This window comes from Clarias gariepinus, chromosome 8 (assembly GCF_024256425.1).
Source record: "Clarias gariepinus isolate MV-2021 ecotype Netherlands chromosome 8, CGAR_prim_01v2, whole genome shotgun sequence".
NCBI lineage: Eukaryota > Metazoa > Chordata > Actinopteri > Siluriformes > Clariidae > Clarias > Clarias gariepinus.
The window spans coordinates 18,920,367-18,943,009 of record NC_071107.1 but is presented as its reverse complement, the minus strand read 5'-3'; the positions used below and the strand labels follow the sequence as shown (position 1 = coordinate 18,943,009).

General features: G+C 36.3%; 1 protein-coding gene across 1 annotated transcript in view; it reads left to right on the top strand.

Moving 5' to 3' along the window:
* pcdh15a (protocadherin-related 15a) overlaps window positions 1-21,157 on the top strand; it is a 232,779-nt gene extending 211,622 nt beyond the window's left edge. Inside the window, exons 31-38 of the mRNA XM_053502509.1 lie at window positions 1,153-1,371; window positions 3,736-3,744; window positions 4,143-4,280; window positions 12,123-12,141; window positions 12,879-12,917; window positions 14,349-14,422; window positions 17,431-17,548; window positions 19,857-21,157. Of these exons, the coding sequence (XP_053358484.1) occupies window positions 1,153-1,371; window positions 3,736-3,744; window positions 4,143-4,280; window positions 12,123-12,141; window positions 12,879-12,917; window positions 14,349-14,422; window positions 17,431-17,548; window positions 19,857-20,441 (1,201 nt within the window). The 3' untranslated portion in view covers window positions 20,442-21,157. The remainder of the gene's footprint in view (window positions 1-1,152; window positions 1,372-3,735; window positions 3,745-4,142; window positions 4,281-12,122; window positions 12,142-12,878; window positions 12,918-14,348; window positions 14,423-17,430; window positions 17,549-19,856) is intronic.
* Window positions 21,158-22,643: the final 1,486 nt, after the last annotated feature.

Genomic DNA, 22,643 nt, shown 5'->3' with positions numbered 1-22,643 from the left:
GTGAATCTTATATAATATTTACCAGAGATTAGCATAAAAGGCTATTTTTATTTATGATGTGTAGACATCCTGTGTTTAACAAATATTTATTATTTGTTCTTCTCTAATTTAGAAAGTAATCATAAATGTAGGTTACCTGAGATATAATTTTAAAGAAATATGTAAAGTATTTAAGGAAAATCATGTCAGTGAGACTAACAAGTACAAAGTTAGCAATAACATGATGGAGTAGTTTAGCGAACTAATATGTGAAGCATATTGTTATTATTATGTTCCAAGAACAACACATCCAAAATTATTTTATTCTCCTTATACCACAGAAATTTCTGTCATATGTTATGTTTTCATAGTTAAATGTTTATAAATAATTATGGTTAAATTTAAGGATTTAATATTGTGGATATATATTACTAATTAACAAAAAGAAAGGTTAGTAAGGGAATGAATATGTATGTAGGAGACTAAACAAACAGATATAAAGATATATCACTATAAATAATGTTATTATTGTATTGTATATACTCGATTTCTAAAATATTTTTAAATAAATATTTGTATACTTTTTTTATTTCTTACTTTATAGTCCCTTAAGACCCAAATGCCCACATATGAGGACATGACATTTCTTCTAACTACAATATCCTTGTGTGATTTTCTTATAAGGACCATTAAGTATAATTTTTTTGCCAAACTTCTCTTAAAGACATTGATTAAGTTCATAGTTATCCTGGCATTCCTACACAGCAGCCCCCTTCCCCCCTTCCTCATCTCCTCTGTCTAATCTCAATCACTGCAGCTAGGATTCTTTTTGTGGTAAAGAGGGTTTATTGTTCACCTATCCACTAGATAGCAGTAGTGATGGTAGTAGTAAGGATTGGCATGTTCAAAAAGAGTGGAAAACAAGCAGCTAAACGCGGGAAGCAGAGAGCAAGTGTGTCATTAGTTTCTGTTATAACTATTTTATGCCTTTCTGTTGTTGTCTGAGTTTCCATTATTTTTTATGAGGAAAATTTGCTTTGATATACGAGTGTTTTGATATACAAGCACACTTCCGGAATGAATTATGCTTGCAATCTAAGGCTCCACTGGACACATTACTGTTACTGGCAGTAATTTCCGTAGGTTTGTAACTTCTCACATTTTATTTGACAGGTTTCTGGATGGTAAAATTCTAGACATTAATAAAGAGTTCCAGCCATATTTAGGTGAAGGCGGGAGGATTTTGGAAATCCGCTCACCAGACATTGTGGCTGCTGTGAAGAAAGCTGCTCAGGCTGTTGGTTACACTGAGGGGGCGCTACTTGCCCTCGCCATCATCATCCTCCTCTGCTGCATCCCAGCCATCCTCATCATCATGATCACCTACAAACAGTGAGTATTACTTTGAGATCTGGAAAGCAGAGAGCATGATTAACATGATGAGACTGATCAACAAGCCTGCCTACATACTTGTGAATCCACTGCGAGCGGTCAGTTCTTCTAAGAGTCAGAATCTCTAGTAAATTTAAATGCTGACAGATTTGATATCATCAAGAGTGATATATATAGTCTGTGTAACATACTAATGGGAGGGAGACATAACAGTAAATAAGAGACAAATGGACAAGGAGAGGATCAGTGAGAAATTGGTGTGAGGTATGTAGCAATGTGTTTCGAAGTAATTAGCCATAGTAAAAGACAAATCTCTTACTAGCAATATGTATGTGAAAGCAGATTAATAACAGTCATTTGTGACAAATCTGATGCATTCTCTATTCTTGTCACACTGCTTTGTCACACCTCGGCCAACATGGCAACAATGCAACAGCTGTCTGTGCAGCTCTCCTCCATCAATTCCTCACTCCAGGGAGATAAATAAGAGACAGAGAGACAAAAAAAAACATCTACAGTTCGTCCACAGGGCTTCCCGGTCTCACTCACAGATTCAATTAAATGTGGCTCAATTCACTTTTATTTCTATAATACATTTTTCACCACAGACATTTCCACAAAGGGTTTTTTATTTTTCTGGAAATCCCAGCTGTGGATATAGGTGGCAAGATGGTGTAAGGAAGAAACCTAGACTCATAAAAACCCCCATCATCGTCTGTGTACTGGAGATTGTAATCCTAATGTGAAATGTGCAAAACTTTGATTAAATAGAGGCACAATGTGCAAAGATTGATTCTTGGAATAAGCCAGTGATGATTGGTTAAAAAAGCCTGTCAAAGATATGATGGAATAGCAATTATGTGCAGATATTGGATTTAAGCATACGAAACTTGTGTAACATTATGTGTACATTGCAGGTTTAGAAGACAAAGAAGCAGGTTATTAGTTCGTGAGACTAAGTAGAATTTTTGACTGAAGCAAAAGAATGATAAAATGAAAGATTAATGTCGCACCACCATTTCGGTGAATTCAGTTAACAGTTGCCAGATGTTGCCAGACAGTTATCTCTCTCTCTCTCTCTCTCTCTCTCTCTCTCTCTATATATATATATATATATATATATATATATATATATATATACACACAAACATACATTTGCCTTTTGCGATTTAAATTACCTGTCAGATATAGGGCTGGCCATAATACTACCCATACTGTAATTATGCAGGTAATTAAGGACATTTGTTACTGATTTATTTATTTATTTTTACAATATTACAATATCTGCTTAAATCCAGTGCAACTGTCTGAATAATCAATAATTCTGTAGTTGCAGCTGAGGTTGATAACAATGCATGCAACTTCAGTATTTAATCTTGACTGCATAACTTGACTCCATAATAATCCATAGTTATTGCAAAGTAACTTGCCTTGTACTTGTTGGAAATATTCCAGGCCTAAATATTTCAACATTTACTAACGTTTGTACTGTACATTTTGTTCAATTGACATTTTAACAGTTAGTTGCAATATTATTAAAAAAGAGGGCATGAAATATGTTATGGATTAGGCCAACTGTTTTACTATAGTGATGATGTGAAGACATTATCTTTATAAGCTTAGTGTCTAAAGTCTGTATTACTTTTTTCCTGGCATTTTATTTTTTATTTTTTTTTATTTACTTTTAAATCCATACTTTTCCTAGACACTGACCTATGCAAAACCCCTGTATTGGCTTTTGGAACCAGTTTAGTATCTCTATTACTTAGAGATCTCACACTTTGGGCCATTGATCTTTAGTTAAATAAATACTAAAAGAATAAATTGTCTAGATTTTTTTTTTTAAGTAAATGTTAAGCCTGGAGTCCTGACTAGAGAACAGCGTGTACAAGAAACAGAGAGAGAAAGATTGGGTAGAAACAAGGCGAAAGTAGATATTTTAAAATGGAGAAGTGGGAGGTTAAAGGAACAATAATGTAGAAAAGGACTTTGCCAGTGAGCGCTCATTTCTCTCTCAGCGGTGCAGTAGGAAGAGATGTGCGATAAGTTTGGGTTATTCCCCCTCCTGAGCTCTTATCACTATACAGGAGGAAGAAAATAGTGAGGAATAATGTGCATGCCACCACCTACAGCAGTGCATTCATCTAAAGCCACATGAAAGAGCTTCACATTATCTTTAAAACTCTGTGACTTAAGTGGTGTTAAAGAAAGCCAGTGAAGTCAAAACTCTTTATTCATACATAGTCAAGTTTTGATAATGAAAAACTGCTGAACTAATTATCTAACAATACCATGTGTCCATTTTCCTTTTTCCTTTTTCTTTTCTCTCGTCCCGTCGTGGCTGTGTGCGGACCCCTTCGTCAGATTTAAAGAGTAAGTGTTATTCATTAATTTCCGTAATTATGTGCTAAAAAATCCCCTTGAGCGAAGTCATTTATATGTGAATACAAATCAAAGGGTGGTTAGAAGCCATAAATAAAGGATCTTCACATCTTTCTCTCCATTATAACTCGTGCAAAAAAAAAAATAAAAATTAATAAATGAACAAGTTCTAACATTTAATTTCAATCTTGAACAACGAAAAAAATGTGCTTACTTCTTACCTAAGATAATCACAACCTGAAAAATGTTAAACAAGAAATAAGAATCTATGACATTGGTGAATTGAACAGAAATCTCTTTTTTTTTTTTTTTTTTTTTAAAGAAAAATGTGCAAGAACTTCTTAGGTGCTTATGATTAATCTGTTGAATTCCTGAAACTGTATTAACAGGAAACAGGCAGAGTGTGCCAAAACCGCCCGTATCCAGAGGTCGCTTGCTGCTTCAAAATCGTCCGCTGCTCCAGCACCTGTTTCAACTCCAGCTTCAGCTCCGTCCAATCTCTATGAGGAGCTTGGGGACGGCAAAATGTAAGTTAAACCTTAAGAATGTATGTTTTGCGGGACGAAAAAGGTTCCTTTATGTGGTGGCTATTTTTTCGATCTCAAGGCTGGTTATCAATACAATGGAATGCATTTTCAGTAGCAGGGATTTAGCATTGTGCATACCATACTGAATGCTGCCTCAAATGCTATCCTTTCTTTGAATAGTATCTGAATGGCTCTGGTAATTGCCGTCATTGTTTACCGTAGTTGTTGTTCTCAACAAAACCTTTTCTCTAGCTTATCATTCTGATTGTTTAAACTGAAAACAGCTGGCTACAGTAGTTGAGTAATCACAGGCTAAATCCATGCATCAAAGGAAGTGCAATATTACCACAATGTCTTTTAAAAGGATAGCAGTGAGACAAAAAAATATTTATCATCAATAAAATGCATTTAAAGCTCTTTAGGTAGTGTCTAGTAATTGTATAGTGTTTCTTCTCAATCAGATCTGGACTAAATTAGATTTTATTTTGTTCAGATTACGTCCACTGTGCCTACAGTTCTGTAATGGCTGTACACATCTAATCATTAATACAATGAAATTTCTAAAGTCTAAATTATAAATGGAATTTAAAGTGAAAGTAATGTAAATGGTTAAGATTGTAATAGAGACATACTGTACATGTGACAGATTAGATAAACTTGATTTAATGCAATCAGAATAAATGTGAATGCTTTTCTGTAAAGCACAAAGAAAGACCAAGCAATTTCCTATCACTCCGTCTAATCATCAAAACAAAAACCGTGCATGTGTATATGTGTCTATTTATCTGTTGTACCCAAGAATAACCTTTTTTAGATAATGGCTTTCAATTTATGTTAAGTTTATATATTTTTATATTGCAATGCAGTAAGCATTCAGGTGCTTGTTATTTTTATTGGGAATGGTAATTCTACTCTATTAGCAATTATCCACACAACACTACAGTAAATACCGTGTTGTTTGTTGCATAGGATAGCACTCATGCAGTAGGCTCTATGGTAATATGTGTGATATGGCCACATGCAGCAAGCGAACAATAACACCCTTTGATCACATTCTTATTGACATCTTGTCATGCTTTTGGATGGAAAACTCCATCCAACTCTCTCTAAAGTAAGTACAGCTTGTACAGTAGTAATAATGTTTTAGCAGTCAAAAAGGGCTTATAAATAACATTAAAATGTACTGTATAAGTACTGTACCAGTACAATACCTGCTGAAACCTCATGTAATGATGCATGGGATATGTCAGTCTGTCACAATGTCAGTAGTTTAAGAAAAAAAAATGTTTTTGTTTGTTTGAAACTTGTAAATTCACCAGCTTTCAGTGTACAACACACAGAATATCAATCTGCAAGTGAAGGATTCATAGAATGGTATCCATCTTTTTTTTTTGCTGCTCATGAAATGCAAGTCATGCATTTCATTTTCTGTCAAAGTTCATGGGTTTCAGCTCAGATTCACTTGCTCTTTGTATCTCTCTTCCTCTCTCTCTCTCTCTCTCTCTCTCTCTCTCTCGCTCTCTCTACATCTTACATTCTGTCCATTTCATTCCTTTCCATTTGTTCTCTACTCAAGAGTGCAATAAGTCATTTGCATTTTTATTCTTTCTCTCCATTTCTAAGTAGACAAGCCTCTTGTTTCACCTTGGATAATACTGAGATTAACACAATAAATCTACACCGCTTGCACATGTTGCTCCTTCTTACGTTATTTAGAATTTAATGCTGCAGCAAGATATGCTGTTAGTAGGATTATTGTGTTGACAGCAGCTGAAAAAATTCTCACACTGTTAGCATGTGTGTGTTGAAAGTATTACTTCACACGTCCTTCATTTTAAGCCTGACTGATGCCACAGTTCATCTTTATTCACTTGTCAAAATAAATCAAGCCAGTGCTGCTATTAGCTGTGTGTCTGACAAGCACTTCCATTGTATGAATCTCTATTAGACATTCTGTGTATGTAAACTTTCATCCATCCATCCATTCTTATACGGCTAAGTCCAATTCAATGGTTGTGGTAAACCTAGGTAAACATGTGATCCATATCATATATATATATATATATATATATATACTGTATAAATATAATTATTATTATAATTATTAATAGTATTATTAATATTATATATATTTTTTTATAATGCCTGAAATTCCAGTCTGGTTTACAGTTGCCATAACCCATTTAAATTGTTATAAAATTTATGAATTATATAATAATACCCATACTTGACTTTTATTAATAGGAAATGTGCTATAGTGATACTACTAAAAGAGTACAATTACATTAGGATATCTTGTATGTAATAGCTTCTGTTTTGGTAAATGGCGCCATCAAAATAAGTAAAGGATTGAACAGAGCGTCATTTTTTCTCAACAGTACTTTCCTACATTATTCATTATCCTTCTATCATGTATTACATGCATGTAATAGTTTTAGACTCTTACTGCTGTAACTGAATATTGTTGTCTACAGTAGATGGCGGAAGTCAGTTTATAAGCAGGCAGATCCACAGAGGCTCATTAGCACCAGTGCTTTTCGTGCCATTGCTGCCAATGGCACCATGCACAGCAACTAGCCTAAGTTTAAGAGCAGCGACACCTTCTTCTCTGAACTGCACTCACACATTGCCCAGAATCCCTCCCTATCAGGAAAGCATTTCCAATCCAGTCACGAGCACCAAGATTCGCATGCTTGGCAGCTTCTGGGACATCAGCTCTTTATCATCCACAAACCCTGCGAATCAGAAGTTTACTTGGTCCTTGCCTTGTCGTATTCATGAGGGCGAAATTTATGGCACGCAGCAAGAACAAGCCCCTTGGGACCCTGCTGAGTGGGAACAGCATGAACTGAAGGCAGATCTTAAGGGCAAAATAAAAGAGTTTGATGCTGGTATGGGGACCCCGAGTGGCCATACCATGAAGCTGTCAGTTAGGGAGCAGCCAGACAGTTTGAGCAGCAGACACTGACTGATAAGGCTCTCTGGATTTGGACTTTCTTGTTATTTTTGATCCACAGTACATAGTCCAGGGTTTGTTGAAAAAGGATAAACCTCCTTGCATTGTCATCACTGACACCACCCCTCCTCCACTGCTCTACCACTCCATCAATGCTCGGGATGAGCCCACCCCCTTCACCCATGTTTTCTCTATCTCACACAGCCCACTCTTGTTCTCTCTTCCTCCTGATGTCCTTTCATATCCCTTTAGTTTTGGAAGCACCACCCCATTACACTTGTCACAAACTACGCACTTAATACCCAACTACTATCCCATTTTCCCTGAAACCATGCCTCCTCCACTAAATTTCTAACGTCAAGGCCAGAAGAAGAAGCACAAAGGGATGCTGAAGTATAATGACACTAGAAAGGACAAAATGATCCCCTATTGCCACTCTGACTGGAACTACAAAACGGGGAAAATAAAGGCCAAAAGATTAATGAGAACTGAGCCAGAGTCTGAATAAGAAGCCTATGATACAAGCCAAGCCGATTTCCATTCACACTTGGATATAAAATCAAACACTTCTAATACTAGCCTAGATTCAGAGCAGCAGAGGGATTGGCCATAAAAATCAATCACTTTCTGAATGAATGTTCATGACCGCTTTTTTCTTCATATATACAGTACTATAATTTTTGTACTATGTGACATACTGAGGCTATTCAATAATAATAATAATAATAATATGTAGAATTACAACGGAAGTAACAACTATCATGAAAGTCAAATCAGAATAAATATGTCACTTCTTTGCATTATTACAGTTGTATTGAATGAAAGTTCTGTATAAAAGTTTAGCCATAATTCCACTGTCTTCTGCCACGTTTCTTTCTCTCCATATTAAAAATCAAGCTTATGAAGGTTTTTTTTTTTGTCTAGATGCTCTTTAAACACTTTTGAGTGTGTAACAAAGAATGACAAATAGGCCTTCTGCTAGCTGCTGTACAATTATTTCCATGCATATTCATCTTTTTTTTATTTAATCTCTCAGATGGAGTTAATATCTTTTTGCCTTACTCTGAACTAAATGATTACGGTGCTCACTAACCCTTTCTAAAAGCTGTCATGTTATACAGCTTTTTGAGGTCTGCTTCCGTGCAATTTTGAAGATGTTTTTCTCCCTTTGGAAAATCAAAAGAGTCATGAAGTGCAACGGGCTCAGACAATAGAGATAATAGGCAGTGGGCTACGTGACAGGAAAAGTGTGCCCTGCCACCAGCCGCCTGCATTCAGCTCTGGCAAGAGCACAATCAATCTCTCAGGCCACCTCTAGATAAATAGCTCTCTGTGTACATATAAAGGAACCATCTTTTCCAAACTACGCCTACCCTCCCATGAGCCTGATGACATCTATTGATGCCATATCATTAATTCCACTGACTCAATGATTTATTGTCATATCATGTTTACTGAGGTGTTGCCGGGCTTGGACCCAGAAATAATTCATGTGCTGAAAAAATAATTTGTTTTATTTGCTTTATAATTTGTCTAAATTTCCTTTATCTTCATTTATCAATTAATGAAATCTATGAATTTTTAAAAGCATGACATTCACTGTATAAAGAAATCGCACGGTTTTAGACTTGTTTAGGCAGACTGGCAGGCAATACATTTATAATAAAACATATCCCTTCCATATTCATTACATGGTTAGTGTCATGAAAATTAAATGCAGAGCAAAGAACACATTTACATACGAGGAAAGACATCTATATATCATATCAGAATCCTATAACCATTTCTATAGATTGTTCTTACTCTGGTAGAAAACTTTAATGATGCATTTGTGCAGTTGCTAAGACAGCAGGACACTTTCGTAATTACCATAACAGATTGTGTTATAGCACTGCCAGCTACGTTGTTCTTCTCAAGATGTTTGACACTCCTGGATCGAACATATGACCAGATTTTCTGCCACAAATGTTCCAACATTTGGTGTAGGTTTTCCATAGCAGAACAGCTGTTCTAGCGCGACGAGGACCACAGAGAGATGATGTCTGCTTGCTAAAACCGTGAGAAGGGCTGTGTGACACTGTGTGGACATATGTATGTGTATGTATAAGGTCATTCTAAGAAGAACTCCACAAGGACACTGTATCATTTTGTATGCCTGATCAGATCCGCCCAGCAGGGAAAAAGAGCGACTTTGATGTCTACATGCATCAGAGACAGGCCTAATTAGTCAATTGATCCATTTAGCACTACAAAAAACTTCTGCCAGTTTTCATTGCTCTTTCACTTCTTCCATCTCTTGTGCCGCTCCACTTACCATACTGCCCTTTACCTGCTAATCCAATCTCTGCTAATATTTTGCTAACCTATAAATGTGCTACAATTAATTTGAATGTAATACATCGTTATAAAAAATGAAATGTGGGTGTATACGACAAGACAACACTCCAACCAAGAGAAATCAAGAGAAAAATGGTTTGAAAAGAAGTTGTCATGCCCCTTTAGGACTGCGAAACTAGTCTGAAAAAGGGACTGTTTATAACAGATGTATGAGAAAGAATGCCAGGAAGCAAATACATTACAGAGAATTTGGACAAATATAACAGAGGAGAGGATTCAAGAGTTGGGAGATAGTTACAAAGGCAAAAGGGGGGCATCAAAGTTATTCATATTCAGAGAGGAGGATAAAATGGGGTATTTTTTTTTCTCATTCACAGCTTGATCATTTTTATTAAGCCTAACTCAATTATGGAATGATAAAAAAATACTGGTTATGTTGATTATAGAGAACCCTTTGCTCACTTTGCTTTAATGTTAACTAAGATCATTCTTAGTTCTTTAAGCATGTATGGGAAAGAGAAGGTTATTTGCAAAATGAGGCATCAATGCTAAAAATTATTTACAATTCTGGTTTGGATGTTGAAATATTGGTGCATTAAAAACAAATACCATGTGCAGATCAAATTTAGATTAATTGAATGAATCTGTTCACTTCGCTAGAGAGGAATGAAATACCTAGGGACAAACAGGAGACAAAGGACCTAATTTACGCATGCAGGACCTTATGGATTTTGAGTAAGCAGAACAGTGTTTCAAAGAGCATCAGCAGACTTTGTTGTTGGAACATAGAGAATGTCTTAATTTTTACTGCTAGATACACACAGTAACTACTTTACCCCATAAAATAATAATAACAACAATTATCGTGGTGAGGACATACAGTACAGGAACTAAACGTTAACGCATTCTTTAAAGTTGCACCAATTAGGTAATGCTCTTACTTTCCACAAAAGTAGTTGGGTTTAGCTCTCTGAGGTTTTCCATGATGATATTGTGGAGTTCTGTTTGAAACTTGTGCAAAAAAGAGGAGCATTGCCTCCTGCAATGAGACACTGGGACTCCTCTAGCACTGCATTATTTAGTGCCAGTAGTCCTCTATCCACTTCACTCCACCGCCCACTGCATCTTACACATTATTTATCTCACTCTCAAATAGCACAGACCTCCCTATTACTCAAGAAACATTTGTCAGACCCTGTTCTGTGTGCTTTATTGTGTCTGTGATGTCAAAGACCCTATCTACCCCTTGCCTAGCAGAGACCTCCCTATTACTGGAAAGAAAAAAAGTCATAGTTTTGTCAGACCTATTATTTACTCAATTTATGGATGTACATTTTTTCTCAATACATCACAACCCATCACATTTGCTCCTCCATCTCACTTAGTGTGTAAGTGATCATAGGTCAGTAACACTCTAATGTCTTGATTTGTTTCCCTGTGGAAAGTGTATTACTCAGTCAAAGTTCCTTAAGGCTGTACTGCTCAGAGTTCATAGAATTATGACTAGACGTTTATGACTACACTTATAATCTACAATAATCTGGGTGTTAAACCGCTTGTGTCAGCAATCCCAGTCTAAGTACAGTATATTGTCTGTCTGTATTTTCAAACCCTTTGCCCATACTCTGTTTTTGCTTTTTGCTCAGTCACTCAGAGCCTACATACAGTATACATGCATACATACACTTATACATATATGTACACTGTATATAAAATATAATTATAAGGTGTGGTCAAGTCAAATCTGGACTTGTTACCAACTCGCTGAAGAGATGCATCTGTCTGTGGACACGGAACACGAAAACGTTCACAAACACCGTTTGCACATTACAGGAACTTGGCTGGGAGTTATTGCCACATTCTCTGTACAGTTCTAACTTCCCACCAAAAGATTTTCTAATTTCTTTCAAACACCCTTTATTTGTCACCTATACATTTCTGCACAGTGAAATTCCTTCAGAAAACACAATGTGTTAGGAAGCTGGGGTCAGATTGCATGTTCAGCACTGATATGACACCCCAGGAGCAGCCAGGGTTACTAGCCCACTAGTAACAGCTTGGTGGAGTTGGGGCTTGAACCACCAACCTTCTGATTAGTATCCTAGAGCCTTCACATAATGAGTAACCACTGTTTCTGTGGCAATTGCTTTAATGTTTGGGCCATGAAAGGAGTGCCTAGAAGGCCAGTGTTTCAGACATGTAACAGGCATTTCAATTGTGGCTCCAGAATTTTGAGAAATGTTGATGGTATCCAAGTAGTGAAACTAGGGAAACACTGGGATAAATGCATTAGTGTAGGACGGGATTATATAAATAAGTAAAGGTAGTTTTTACTCGTAAATTTGGTTTTCTGGCCAATCTACAGTCCTGGTTTGACTTGAACACCCCTCGTATCTATACTAATAATAATAAATGTAAGTAGGAGATAAAGTTGGACCTTCAAGCTATTTTTTTTTCAACTTTCTTTAAACTTACTTTGAACTTTAAACTCAATAGTTACATATAATCATCTTTCACAAAGTATTTTCTCTTTTCTCATTGTATGCCAGGCGTGGATATGGCAGAGAGGTATGTCCTTCTCTTATCTGTTACTGGTATAAAATACTTTATTTATTTAGGGGCTGGCCATTTTCATTTTATGGCAGGAAAACTTTTTACTCCTCGTCACTCTAATCTGTCAATAGTGCCCGAGACAGAATAAGAGCAGAATCCTAATTAGGTAAAGAAAGAAATATAAAGCCTTCCATTAACTCTTTTTTTTTACACTCTAGATATGAAAATGTTGTTCTTCATTGAAAAGTCTTATCTAATCTCACACAGTTGTGAGCATAATTTTATTTTCCTGAGATACTGTAGGTGGGGAATAGAAATGCACGAGCACTTTGTCTCAGTGCTTAAGTCAGAGTTTTTGTGCTTATATGTGCATAGCCTTTCGAACCTGACATTTTCCTCACCGCTTAACTTTAACATTTGTGTTCATCTAATGTCAGCTTATCACAAGAGTAGATTATCCGCTGCAGTGTGCTGCTACTTAAAGGCCTTTAGGAGCTTTTGCCTGAATTGGCTTTCTCTTTGTCCTTTCTAAACCACAGTAATCTTTAACCTGGTTTTGTTATTACACTCTACTTCAAATTTTTACAGCTTAAATAACACGTCTTGTACAATAATCTCTGTAGACTTTAGTGTTTCCCTTATTTTGTGGCCATCTTATACCCTTTCCTGCAACATCTTACTCTTTTTTATGTTTCTTTCTTTTATACGTCTCTTACTCTTCCTTTCTCTCCCACTGGTTACCTGTCTACTAGCAACAGCAGCTGCTGAGGCCATCTTTGCTCAGGCCGGAGGTATGTTCCTCTGGCTCTGTGTTGCATGGAATCTACTACTGTATCTTTTTCTATAAATGATCTTCATTTTCATTTTTTTAAATTATTTTTAGGTTGAAAGTTACTTAACAAAATGGTCATTAATTTGAATGCAGCTGTCCACAGTGCTTAAACTTTCTTCATTTATTTCACCAGGGACAGATTTAGGATGATGGGGGGCCCCTGAGCACAAACATTCGTTAATGCCCTATACATAAACTATGACATGACATTTATTTTTACATTTACATTTATTTGCACCAGAAAACATAATAATAAACATTCTACATAAATCAATGGAAGCTTTTTGATGAAGAAATTACAGCAGAAAGAAGAACAGAAAGCATGAGTTAAAATTAAGAGATCATACTGAAAAAACTTGGAAAGGTGTCCAAACAAGAAGGTGTAGTAAAATCCGGAGAACATGCATATTATTGCACAGCTTACAGTATTATGGTGCAATATGGTCAACCTCACAGGAGATAATAATAAGATGACATAATAAGAGCATAATAAGATGAAATTAACAGAGCATTTATAAATATGATAGTCATATGTACTATTCCGTCATTCATACATAAATTGTGTTGTGCATCTTTTTCATTTTTAGTTATAAGTATACATTTTTATTGTAATTTCTATTACAATTTATATTAAAAAAATTTAAACATTCATAATTTTTTTTTAAAGGCCCAACTGGTCGATATGGCTAAAAACAAATGTGTGCAGACTTTTAATTAGTATGAGTGACATGCATTTAATATCTCCTCTACAACAAGCCTGTTGGTGATGTAAAACATTTCACACTTTTCCTTTTTTCCTCCATTCATTTATGGGTCAGTTCATTTCATTTTATTTTCAAAGCATAGATATACAGTATGTGTCATTTGTTTAGTATTGACCAGACATGCTTGAATGTCTAAATATGAAATGAATGTTCTAAAGAATCACTATGCCACACAACACATGCAATTATGGAAATAAAAACAATGGTTGTGTTTTTTTCTTTTCTTTTTTTCCCTTCTGCGCTGTCATATTTTCTGTAATCTGGAACTAATATCCAATTATTATTAAAAATCCAATTTAAGATTAATAGCTTAATGTATAAAGTATTGTATGTACTGTATAATATACAAATAAACAAATGAAAGCATATATTTCTTTGAAAATATTCCAGTTAGACTAAAAAAACCTAAATAATTAATCATAGGGTTTGATTAAATTTGGGGCACCCTTTCTCCTTGTGCTCTAGGCTACAGTCAAGGTTAGCCCATGCATAGTCTTGCCCTGGCCACATCCACTGCACATTCAGTGTTATCACATTCCACTTTCGCTATGCCATCAGTGTTGGCTGCCGTATAGGTTTCAGTTGTGTTGCAATATTGAGGCTAAGGCTTGTTTTTGCTAACTTAGGCACTCTCTATGGAATCGGGTATTGACCCCGGGCAAGACTACTATGCACAAGACTATTACAGCTATGACCAAGGGTAAGTTCGGTTTAAGGCATGAATGTTCATCTATGAGGTGTGTAAAGTGTATTAATGTGTGTGTGGGTTTGTTTTATATCTTGATGTGTACGAGTTGACCCCAGAAAGGTTGCAATATATAGCAGTTTTGAAATAATAAGTAGGATTTCTCCAACATCCCCCCCCCCCCACATCCAATCACATTAATTAATCATGAATTAATTTTAATGGAAGGTATTCACAAGCATTACTGTATGTGTGTATGTGTGCATGTATGTATTATACCTAGCACCACATTTTTTATCACCATGTCCTTTTATAGCAATATGCAAGTGAACCAGCTGTATACCCTAAAATATAAAAATGTATGCTCTGTATTTCGTACATATCTGCCCTTTATAACCCTTTCGTGGACTTTTGTGCAGCTGTGGAATCGTCAAGCTAGCCACTAGAGTTCTGAACATATCAAAAGTAATGTAAAATTCCCACCACAATTTAGGCTACATATGGATATTGCAGTACATTATTTCACCAGTGCATTTCCAGAACTAGGCAAGCGTAACCTCCTGAGCATCTCTATCCACACTGCCAGCTGCTGAAGGGCCAGGAGGGAAGAAGCGAGATACAGTAGTGATGATACTGCCAACTAATTACTCATTTCTGCCGCTTCATATGTTTTTTTTTTTAGCTTCGCTCCTGCAGCACGGTTGTATGAAACCATGTTTTGCAATGAATTCAGGACATAGACATAGTGCCTTTTACACGGCTTTACACAAGGATCTACAGAGGATTATAAAGAGTATGCTTATTATACTGTATTTATTATCTTTGGAAACATTTTATTGGTGTCAAAACCACTAAAATTCCTTTGGATTTTTGTTGGGGAAATGTTGTGTGTGTATTTGTTTCTGTCTCTTGTAACTCATAATTGTTGTGTATAAAACTAAATATATATATATATACACACACAACTATATAACTATAAACTTGATGTTTAAATTAATTTTTTAAAAATTAAAGTCTTTAGCAGGTTAAGAATACTGCATTCTACAAAGATGTCTCCTGCTGTCCTTCTGTTTTTGTTTCTCCTATTCCCATGTATTTTCACACCCTCTTCCTTTCCTCCAAAAATTTTCAATTACCCAAGATTGGACTGGGCACCTGAGCCCATGCTGATATTCCACCTTGAGCGTGTGCGTGCGTGTGTGTGTGAGTGTGAGTGTGTGAGAGAGAGAGAGAGAGAGAGAGAAAGAGAGAGAGCAATTTTCCTGGAAATTTAACACACAATAAACAGCATTACTTGATCTGCAAACATTCAATTGAAGGGCGACTGACAGAGAAAGTAAGAAAAAAAGAGGTATTAGCAAATGTTAAACCAGGTGTGGCATCTTATAGCAGTTCATATCATGAGCGGAAATTTTTAGAAAGTGAAGACCAGATGCCAAGCAAATGCTAAGAGCTGATCTGCATGTTTAAGGCTTAGCATCTGCCACTCGGGAGACATGTGGAACAGTTTAAACCGTCATTAGCTTCCCACATCTTTCGTCAATTAGGCCAGGTAGATTAATTAAGACCTGCTCCTCTCTCACTAGGAGCCTTCCAATATTCACCACTTCACCTCATGCTGGCTTGTCCTCTTTATCCTAGCCATAAGAAAGTGCACTCAACTGTATGCAACATTTATGCAAGAAAGTGTCACATATATAATAGTTGCTGCGGTGCTTTGAGACTAAGCACTCAAAGGCAGTGAGGTCAAGAACCCTGCTATCTGCATAATAACAGCTTGGTGATCCACTTCATCAGCTGTGCCAGCAAAAAAAGAGACTGTAGGTAAAAAAGAATTGCTTAGAATACAAGAACCATCTAGACTGAATGCTATTTGTTTCATTATGAGTGTATTGTTTTTTGATGCTGTGTTAAAGTATAACGATGAAATGTCATATACTTCTTTTGATCTACTTCCAATGTATAACACACTACGTGTATTGTCTTTGTACTAATGTACTTATAAACATGAACAAAAACATTAATGCTTCATTGCAAAGCCTACAGCTTTAGTATCTTCACAATAAGAAGTAAATAGCTTTTTGCAGGAGTGTGGTTCAATTTCGTCTATTCCTCCAGACAAATCACTCTCAATTCCTCAAAGATATTAGGTCTCTTTGATGGACTTGCAATTTAAAAATCCTGTATAAATTATTAATGGGATCCAAGTCAGGATATTTTAAGTACTGAAAGACCTTCTTGAGTTATTTTGTCTGCATGGTTAGAGTGGTTGTCTTGTTTATGCATCCATCACGTTCTTGGTCAATAAAATTGAAAAGCTCTTCTAATTTTTTCATGGAAAATTGCTCCATTTATATTTACCTTAATGATGTGTAAAACTATTTGCATGGAAGCAGTGATGCTACCACATCCACACTTTACTTTCCTACATAATAAAATGGATTTTTGCCAACGAGAACAATTATCCTTTGGTGTGAACAGAGTGTAGTGTTCCAAATGCTTTAAATCTCCATGCTTTTTTTAATAGCAAGTGACTTGAGCATGGGGTTTGTGGGGAACAGGGAAGACTGTAGTGCAGTTCGTTGCATATTAGTTCTCAGTGGAACTTCTCTCTTATCTACCATGTTCTTGCACTTTTACATTGTCAAACCAGTAATAGTGACATGGATGTTTAAGGGCTATGCTTATGATGTTTAAAAAAAACTTTTTCATCATCCTCAATATCACAACTTATTGCATTAAACATGTAAACTATTGGTCATGTCTTGACACCAGGTAAAATTTACATGTTTTTTTGCAGGATTCTTTTGTTGTGAAATTTGTTTAACATTTGGGTCAAAGAATGGGGTGGGAACTGTGGAGCATGCCTAGGTTATGAATGCATACAGGAGTGATTTGACTTCTAAAAGTCAGACTAACACAAAACTATATAAACACACTGTTTGTCACCTGTAAATGATGAATGTTTAGATCTTTAAAGCCCATAGAGTTTCTTATTATCTTTTCATGTTATTATGTTAAAGGTATGATCCGTATCCTCCTTATGGCAGCCGCACGCGGTTGATATCTCCCATGTATGATGAGTATGGAGAGGCCATAATGGATGAAGATGCCTACTACTACAGTGCCTATGGCCCAGAGGTAATATTATGCATTTTTGTTACTGGTGGATCACAGGTTAATGGAATTTAAATTTGAATCAAACTGGTGTTGTAATGTTACAGTGTTTTTACAATATCTCATGCTGCATTACAACACTACTTCTCTGTTACTGTCATAGATATATGTAGCATGTCATGTTTATTGTCTGCTTGACCCTGATAAAATAACAATGTGTTTAAGATTATTAAAGGAAATGGTCTCACTACAGGGTCGGGGCAGAGGCAGAGGTGGGCGGGGACGTGGGCGTGGTAGGCAGGTGGAATTCGAGGATATAACTCCGGAAGAGGAGGTTGAATCAGCAGAACCAGAAGCTCCGTCTGAAGTTTCTGAAGAAAAAGTGGAGCCTGAAACAGAGGAGTCCAAGGCTGCAAAGAGACTGAAATCTGTCATTAAACTCAGCAAGCTGCTTGCTGTCGGGAAGAAAGTAGAACCGCCTCGCGTATCACCTTGGAAGAAGGCCAGAATCTTCCCAATGATATTTAGAAAGGGCAAGAAGGACCAAGACTATGCCAAGCTGACATCTGCACGCCGTATTGACAGTCAAGAGAGTATAACAGAAGCACCAGTGTCTATCAGTGTCAGTGAGCCTGAACCAAGTGGCTCAGAAGCATCAGAGAGGGGTAGCATAGTTACTCAAGATAAAGACTACCTAAAAGTAGATCTGGATAGGGAAGATGCCACTGAGAGCACTGTTGACTCAGAGTCCGAGGGAGAGGAACCAGAGGAATCTGAGGAAGAAAGCAAATCAAAGTCAGAAAAGGAAACTGAGAAGGAATCAGGGTCAGAAGAAGAATCAGCTACAGAGAAGGAGGAAGAAGAATCAAGTGCAGAGAAAACCTCTGCAACAGAGAAAGATTCTGAGGAAGAATCTGAGGAGGACGAAGATAAAAGTGTGGCATCAAAAGAGCCTGAATCTGGATCAGAGGTGTCATCATCACACACTCAAGCCAGTAGAGGATCATCAGTAAGATCCAGTTCAGGAAGCGTGCTCAGTGGCTCAGGTTCCCAGGTGTCATCAACTCAATCCTCTGTAAGATCTGGGAGCTCTGCAGGTGGAGGCTCTGAGGACGTGTCTGAGGAAGATGTTAGTGGATCTGCAGCATCAGAAGATGCAGGATCAGATATTGTCTCTCTCAGTGGTAGTGAAAGAAGCTCAACCACCTCTAAATCTGGAGCAGGAAGCCGATCACGCAAATCCACCATCACGCGTACCTCACAGGACACCATTGACGAGGAGAGTGAGGAAGAACTGGAGGGAACAGAGAAGGAGGAGGAGGAGGAGGAGGAGGAAGAAGAGGAGGAGGAGGAAAAAGAAGAGGAGGATGAGGAAGAAGAAGAAGAAGAAGCAGAAGAGGAGGAGGAAGATGAAGAGGGAGAAGAAACTACAGAAGAGAGCAGAAAGTCCTCAGGTGAGATGAGTGATGAAGTAGCATCACAGACATCAGAATCTGAAGGAAGTGTGACCAGGAGCTCAGATGAGGCTTTGGGAGGCCTTTCATCGATCGCTGAGGAGGATGAAGATGCCATAACATTATCAAATGAGGAACATTCTGATGCAGAAAGAGAATCTGGAGGTTCCACTGCCTTCTAAAGATTGAAATAAAGAGCTAATGTCTATGTAAAAGTAAGACTGATTTTAATTTGTTTGAGTTTAGAAGTGCTGTGATTTAAATCTTTTCCCGACAACATTTCAGCTGTTTCTCACACCTTGGTGTGCTCTTGCATATTTCTACAACTGCATGGGTATGAGATCTTATCTTTGTCCACTTGTGTGCGTTCTCCTGAAAGGAATTTCTCCTGACAAACTGGATGAACTATAAATTAAACTGAATATAGTCTCTTACTTTGAGTTTTAGGACCGAAAGTGTCTTTATCTTTATGCTTCATCTTTACAAATATGAAAGGAGCAGTTTGTAATGTTTAGAGGTCTTTGCTAATCTTGATTAATCTTTGCTTTCTTAATACGCATAAAAAAATACAAGCTTGTTGAAGGTACATTTCAGGCTTTAAATACAGTATAAACAGAACCCTGAATTGGAGTAATCAGTGCTGTCTATTGCATGGCATTATTGGCAATCACATTCTATAAAAGTGAGGGTTAATATATATACTAGTTAATTAGTGTTATTATAATACACTTGTATCCTAGCATTATACTTTAAAAGTTGTAAAAACACTTTTAAATTTACAAACTGCGCCACAGTGTAAGCCAAATATTTCTAAATCCATAGTTTAATATGTGTCTGTGGCTGTTCTTATGCATCTGTTTCCACTCTTTGATTCTCAGGCTATCAGAAAGAACCAGATAAAGTTAATTGTGGAGAAAGAGGGAGAGTCAACGACTACAGGAGAGGACAGCGGTCCAGATATCCAGCGTAACCGTCTGCCTAATGTTACCTGTCAAAGCAATGTCAATGGTTCAGTGTACCTGGCACAGAACGGAACAATCATTAGAACCCGACGGCCACCTTATCCTAATAACATAAAACATTTTTCACCTGGGCGACTAGGGAAACATTTTAAGAAACTGGACAAGTTAGAAGTCACACAGGAAGAACATCTACCTTTAAATAGCACAGTGGATAATGGACCTATAGGAACCACTGGCACACTTTCATCTATGACTAACAACAACCTCGACACCAGGCCCTTAACCTGGTCTATAGGGTCTAATATAGGGCCAAAGTCCAACGTTATTAAAGCACATTTGGACCACGAGCAGGGGCACTGTCAGCAGGAACAGGAGTCCAGAGTGGACAATGAGGAGGTCAAAGAGACCTTTGAGTCTCCAAGTGATCACACACTGTCAGATGAGGAGGAGTTGTGGATGGGTCCCTGGAACAACCTACACATACCAATGACAAAACTCTGATGTCTCTGATATTTTATTTATTCTACTTTAGTTGAATTGTAGTTTTGTTTTTATTCCTTTTTTCTCAAACTGTTTTTTCATATGAGCATATCAACAACCAAGATTTATGACTCTACTATTATATTGAATTACATCTGATATGTTAGTTTTAGGCTGATTGTTGGTTGTTTTGGCACAGAGAACAGTTATTCCTAATTCGAATAGTTTGCTTAAAAGCATCCCAAGTGACATAAACAAGAATGATTGGCGAATTATGTTTAATATTCAACAATTATTATAAGGACATGTAGCCAACTAAAGATGTTTTAAGGTGGTGGTATTTTTGTTTATTTTCTTGTTTGTTTATTTATTTGTGTTTTTTATGTGTGGATACAAAATGTGTATGATTTTTCAATTATAGTCAAATAGTTAACTGTTCATTTAAAACTATTTTAAAATTCTTTCTAAAAAAAGGCATAAAGGTGAACAATAACATCCCTCATATGAATGAGTTTCTGTTTTGGATGATTTTAAACACACACTTTCATTTTAGAATATAAATGGATGTGATAGCATTGATATTTTGAGGAAAAGGTAAGCGAGGAGAACATATATAAAATACATGTATTTTCATAACCTAAGTTATGTATATTTTAGAGCATTTGGGTTGTGTATGAAAATTCCTAAAATTAAATGATTTTGGTCTTATATGAATTTATTGTTTTCTTATAAAAAGTATCAAATATTTATAATTGAATTTGTATTTATACATAAGTGGTATTATTATTATTATTATTATTATTATTATTATTATTATTATTTTAATAGTAAGTATGAAATGCATACTTAATTTGTTAATAAATTGGCAATTTGCTTAGTTTGGGCTAAGATTTATAAGTGATTACGTGCATTCTTTGATCCCGCTACATTGCTACGTTCTATTAGGAATGCCACAAATTTCATTTGTTTAAAAAAAGTGGATGATTATTTAAAACTCACTCCCATTTATTGCAGATGACTCATGCACTGAGTGCATACCATTATCTTCCAGCACAATTTTCATCCCTCCATCCAAAGCTGATTGCTCTGTCATGTATGAATGTTTGTGTAGTCAAACTATGGTACCGACTCTAAAAAGGGGGGGGGGGGGAGACAGAGCAACCAATAAAACTGGTTCTGATGAAAACTGGGAGATTTTCCTCTCTCCCAGATTCTCCTCATCACAATTGCTTCTGTCTTGCTCTCTGTGGGACACATTCACCACTGATGGTCTTTCAGATCACACACATTAAGACTGCCAGGACTGAAAGAGTCTCATCCGTGTGTAGAATTTTGTATGGCACCTTCTGACCCCGGGGAAATAAAAGCTGATGGTAAGATACGAAAAAAGCTTTTGTACATGAGCCAAGATGGTTTAAAACACTTTCTGTCTTTTTATTTACAAATGGAGAGATCATCCTTTTCTTTTTATAGATGATTTGCTATCATTTTTTTTTCATTCAGTCACTCATTCATTTATTCATTCATTTTCTCCAACCTCTTTATCTTGGTCAGGGTTGTACTGAATCCAGAGCCTAGCATTAGAACACTGGCTGCTTGTGGGAATACATTTCCCATTCTCACACTTATTTACATGGGTGATTCTGTCACAATCCACCTTCACAATACAGTGCTGTTACATTCTTTACACAATCATATGCATTGCATTAATTGTGCATAATTAATGAATTGCATTAATCTTTGGTTAAGATCTTGCATTGATGAAGGACCAATCTTTACACTCCCTTGTAAACTGAAGCTGTTCTTTTCTAACTTTTTTCCTATGTGTGTTTTCCTACAGCTGTTTAGACTTATTTAGATTTTAATAATCTGTTTACTAATGTGTTAGTTATTTTAATTGAATTCATTTTTTTTATATATATAACACTTTCAACAATGGTCATTGTCTCAAAGCAGCTTCACAAAAAAAAATAATAATAATTTTAGGAGTGTTTGTGTGAGAAAAATGTGTCTAGATAATAATGAGATGAATGAATGAATGAATGATGAATGATATTTCCTATCTCAACTCCATTAATTTCAACAATCTCCTTAGTTGTATTTAATATATAATATATAATTTGAAAAAACCATGTCAGAAGTCAGATCTCATGGAGATACTGTGTTACAGGAGGGTCAAATTATAGGCCTGTATCTAGCAAATAAAACAACTAAGGAGATTGC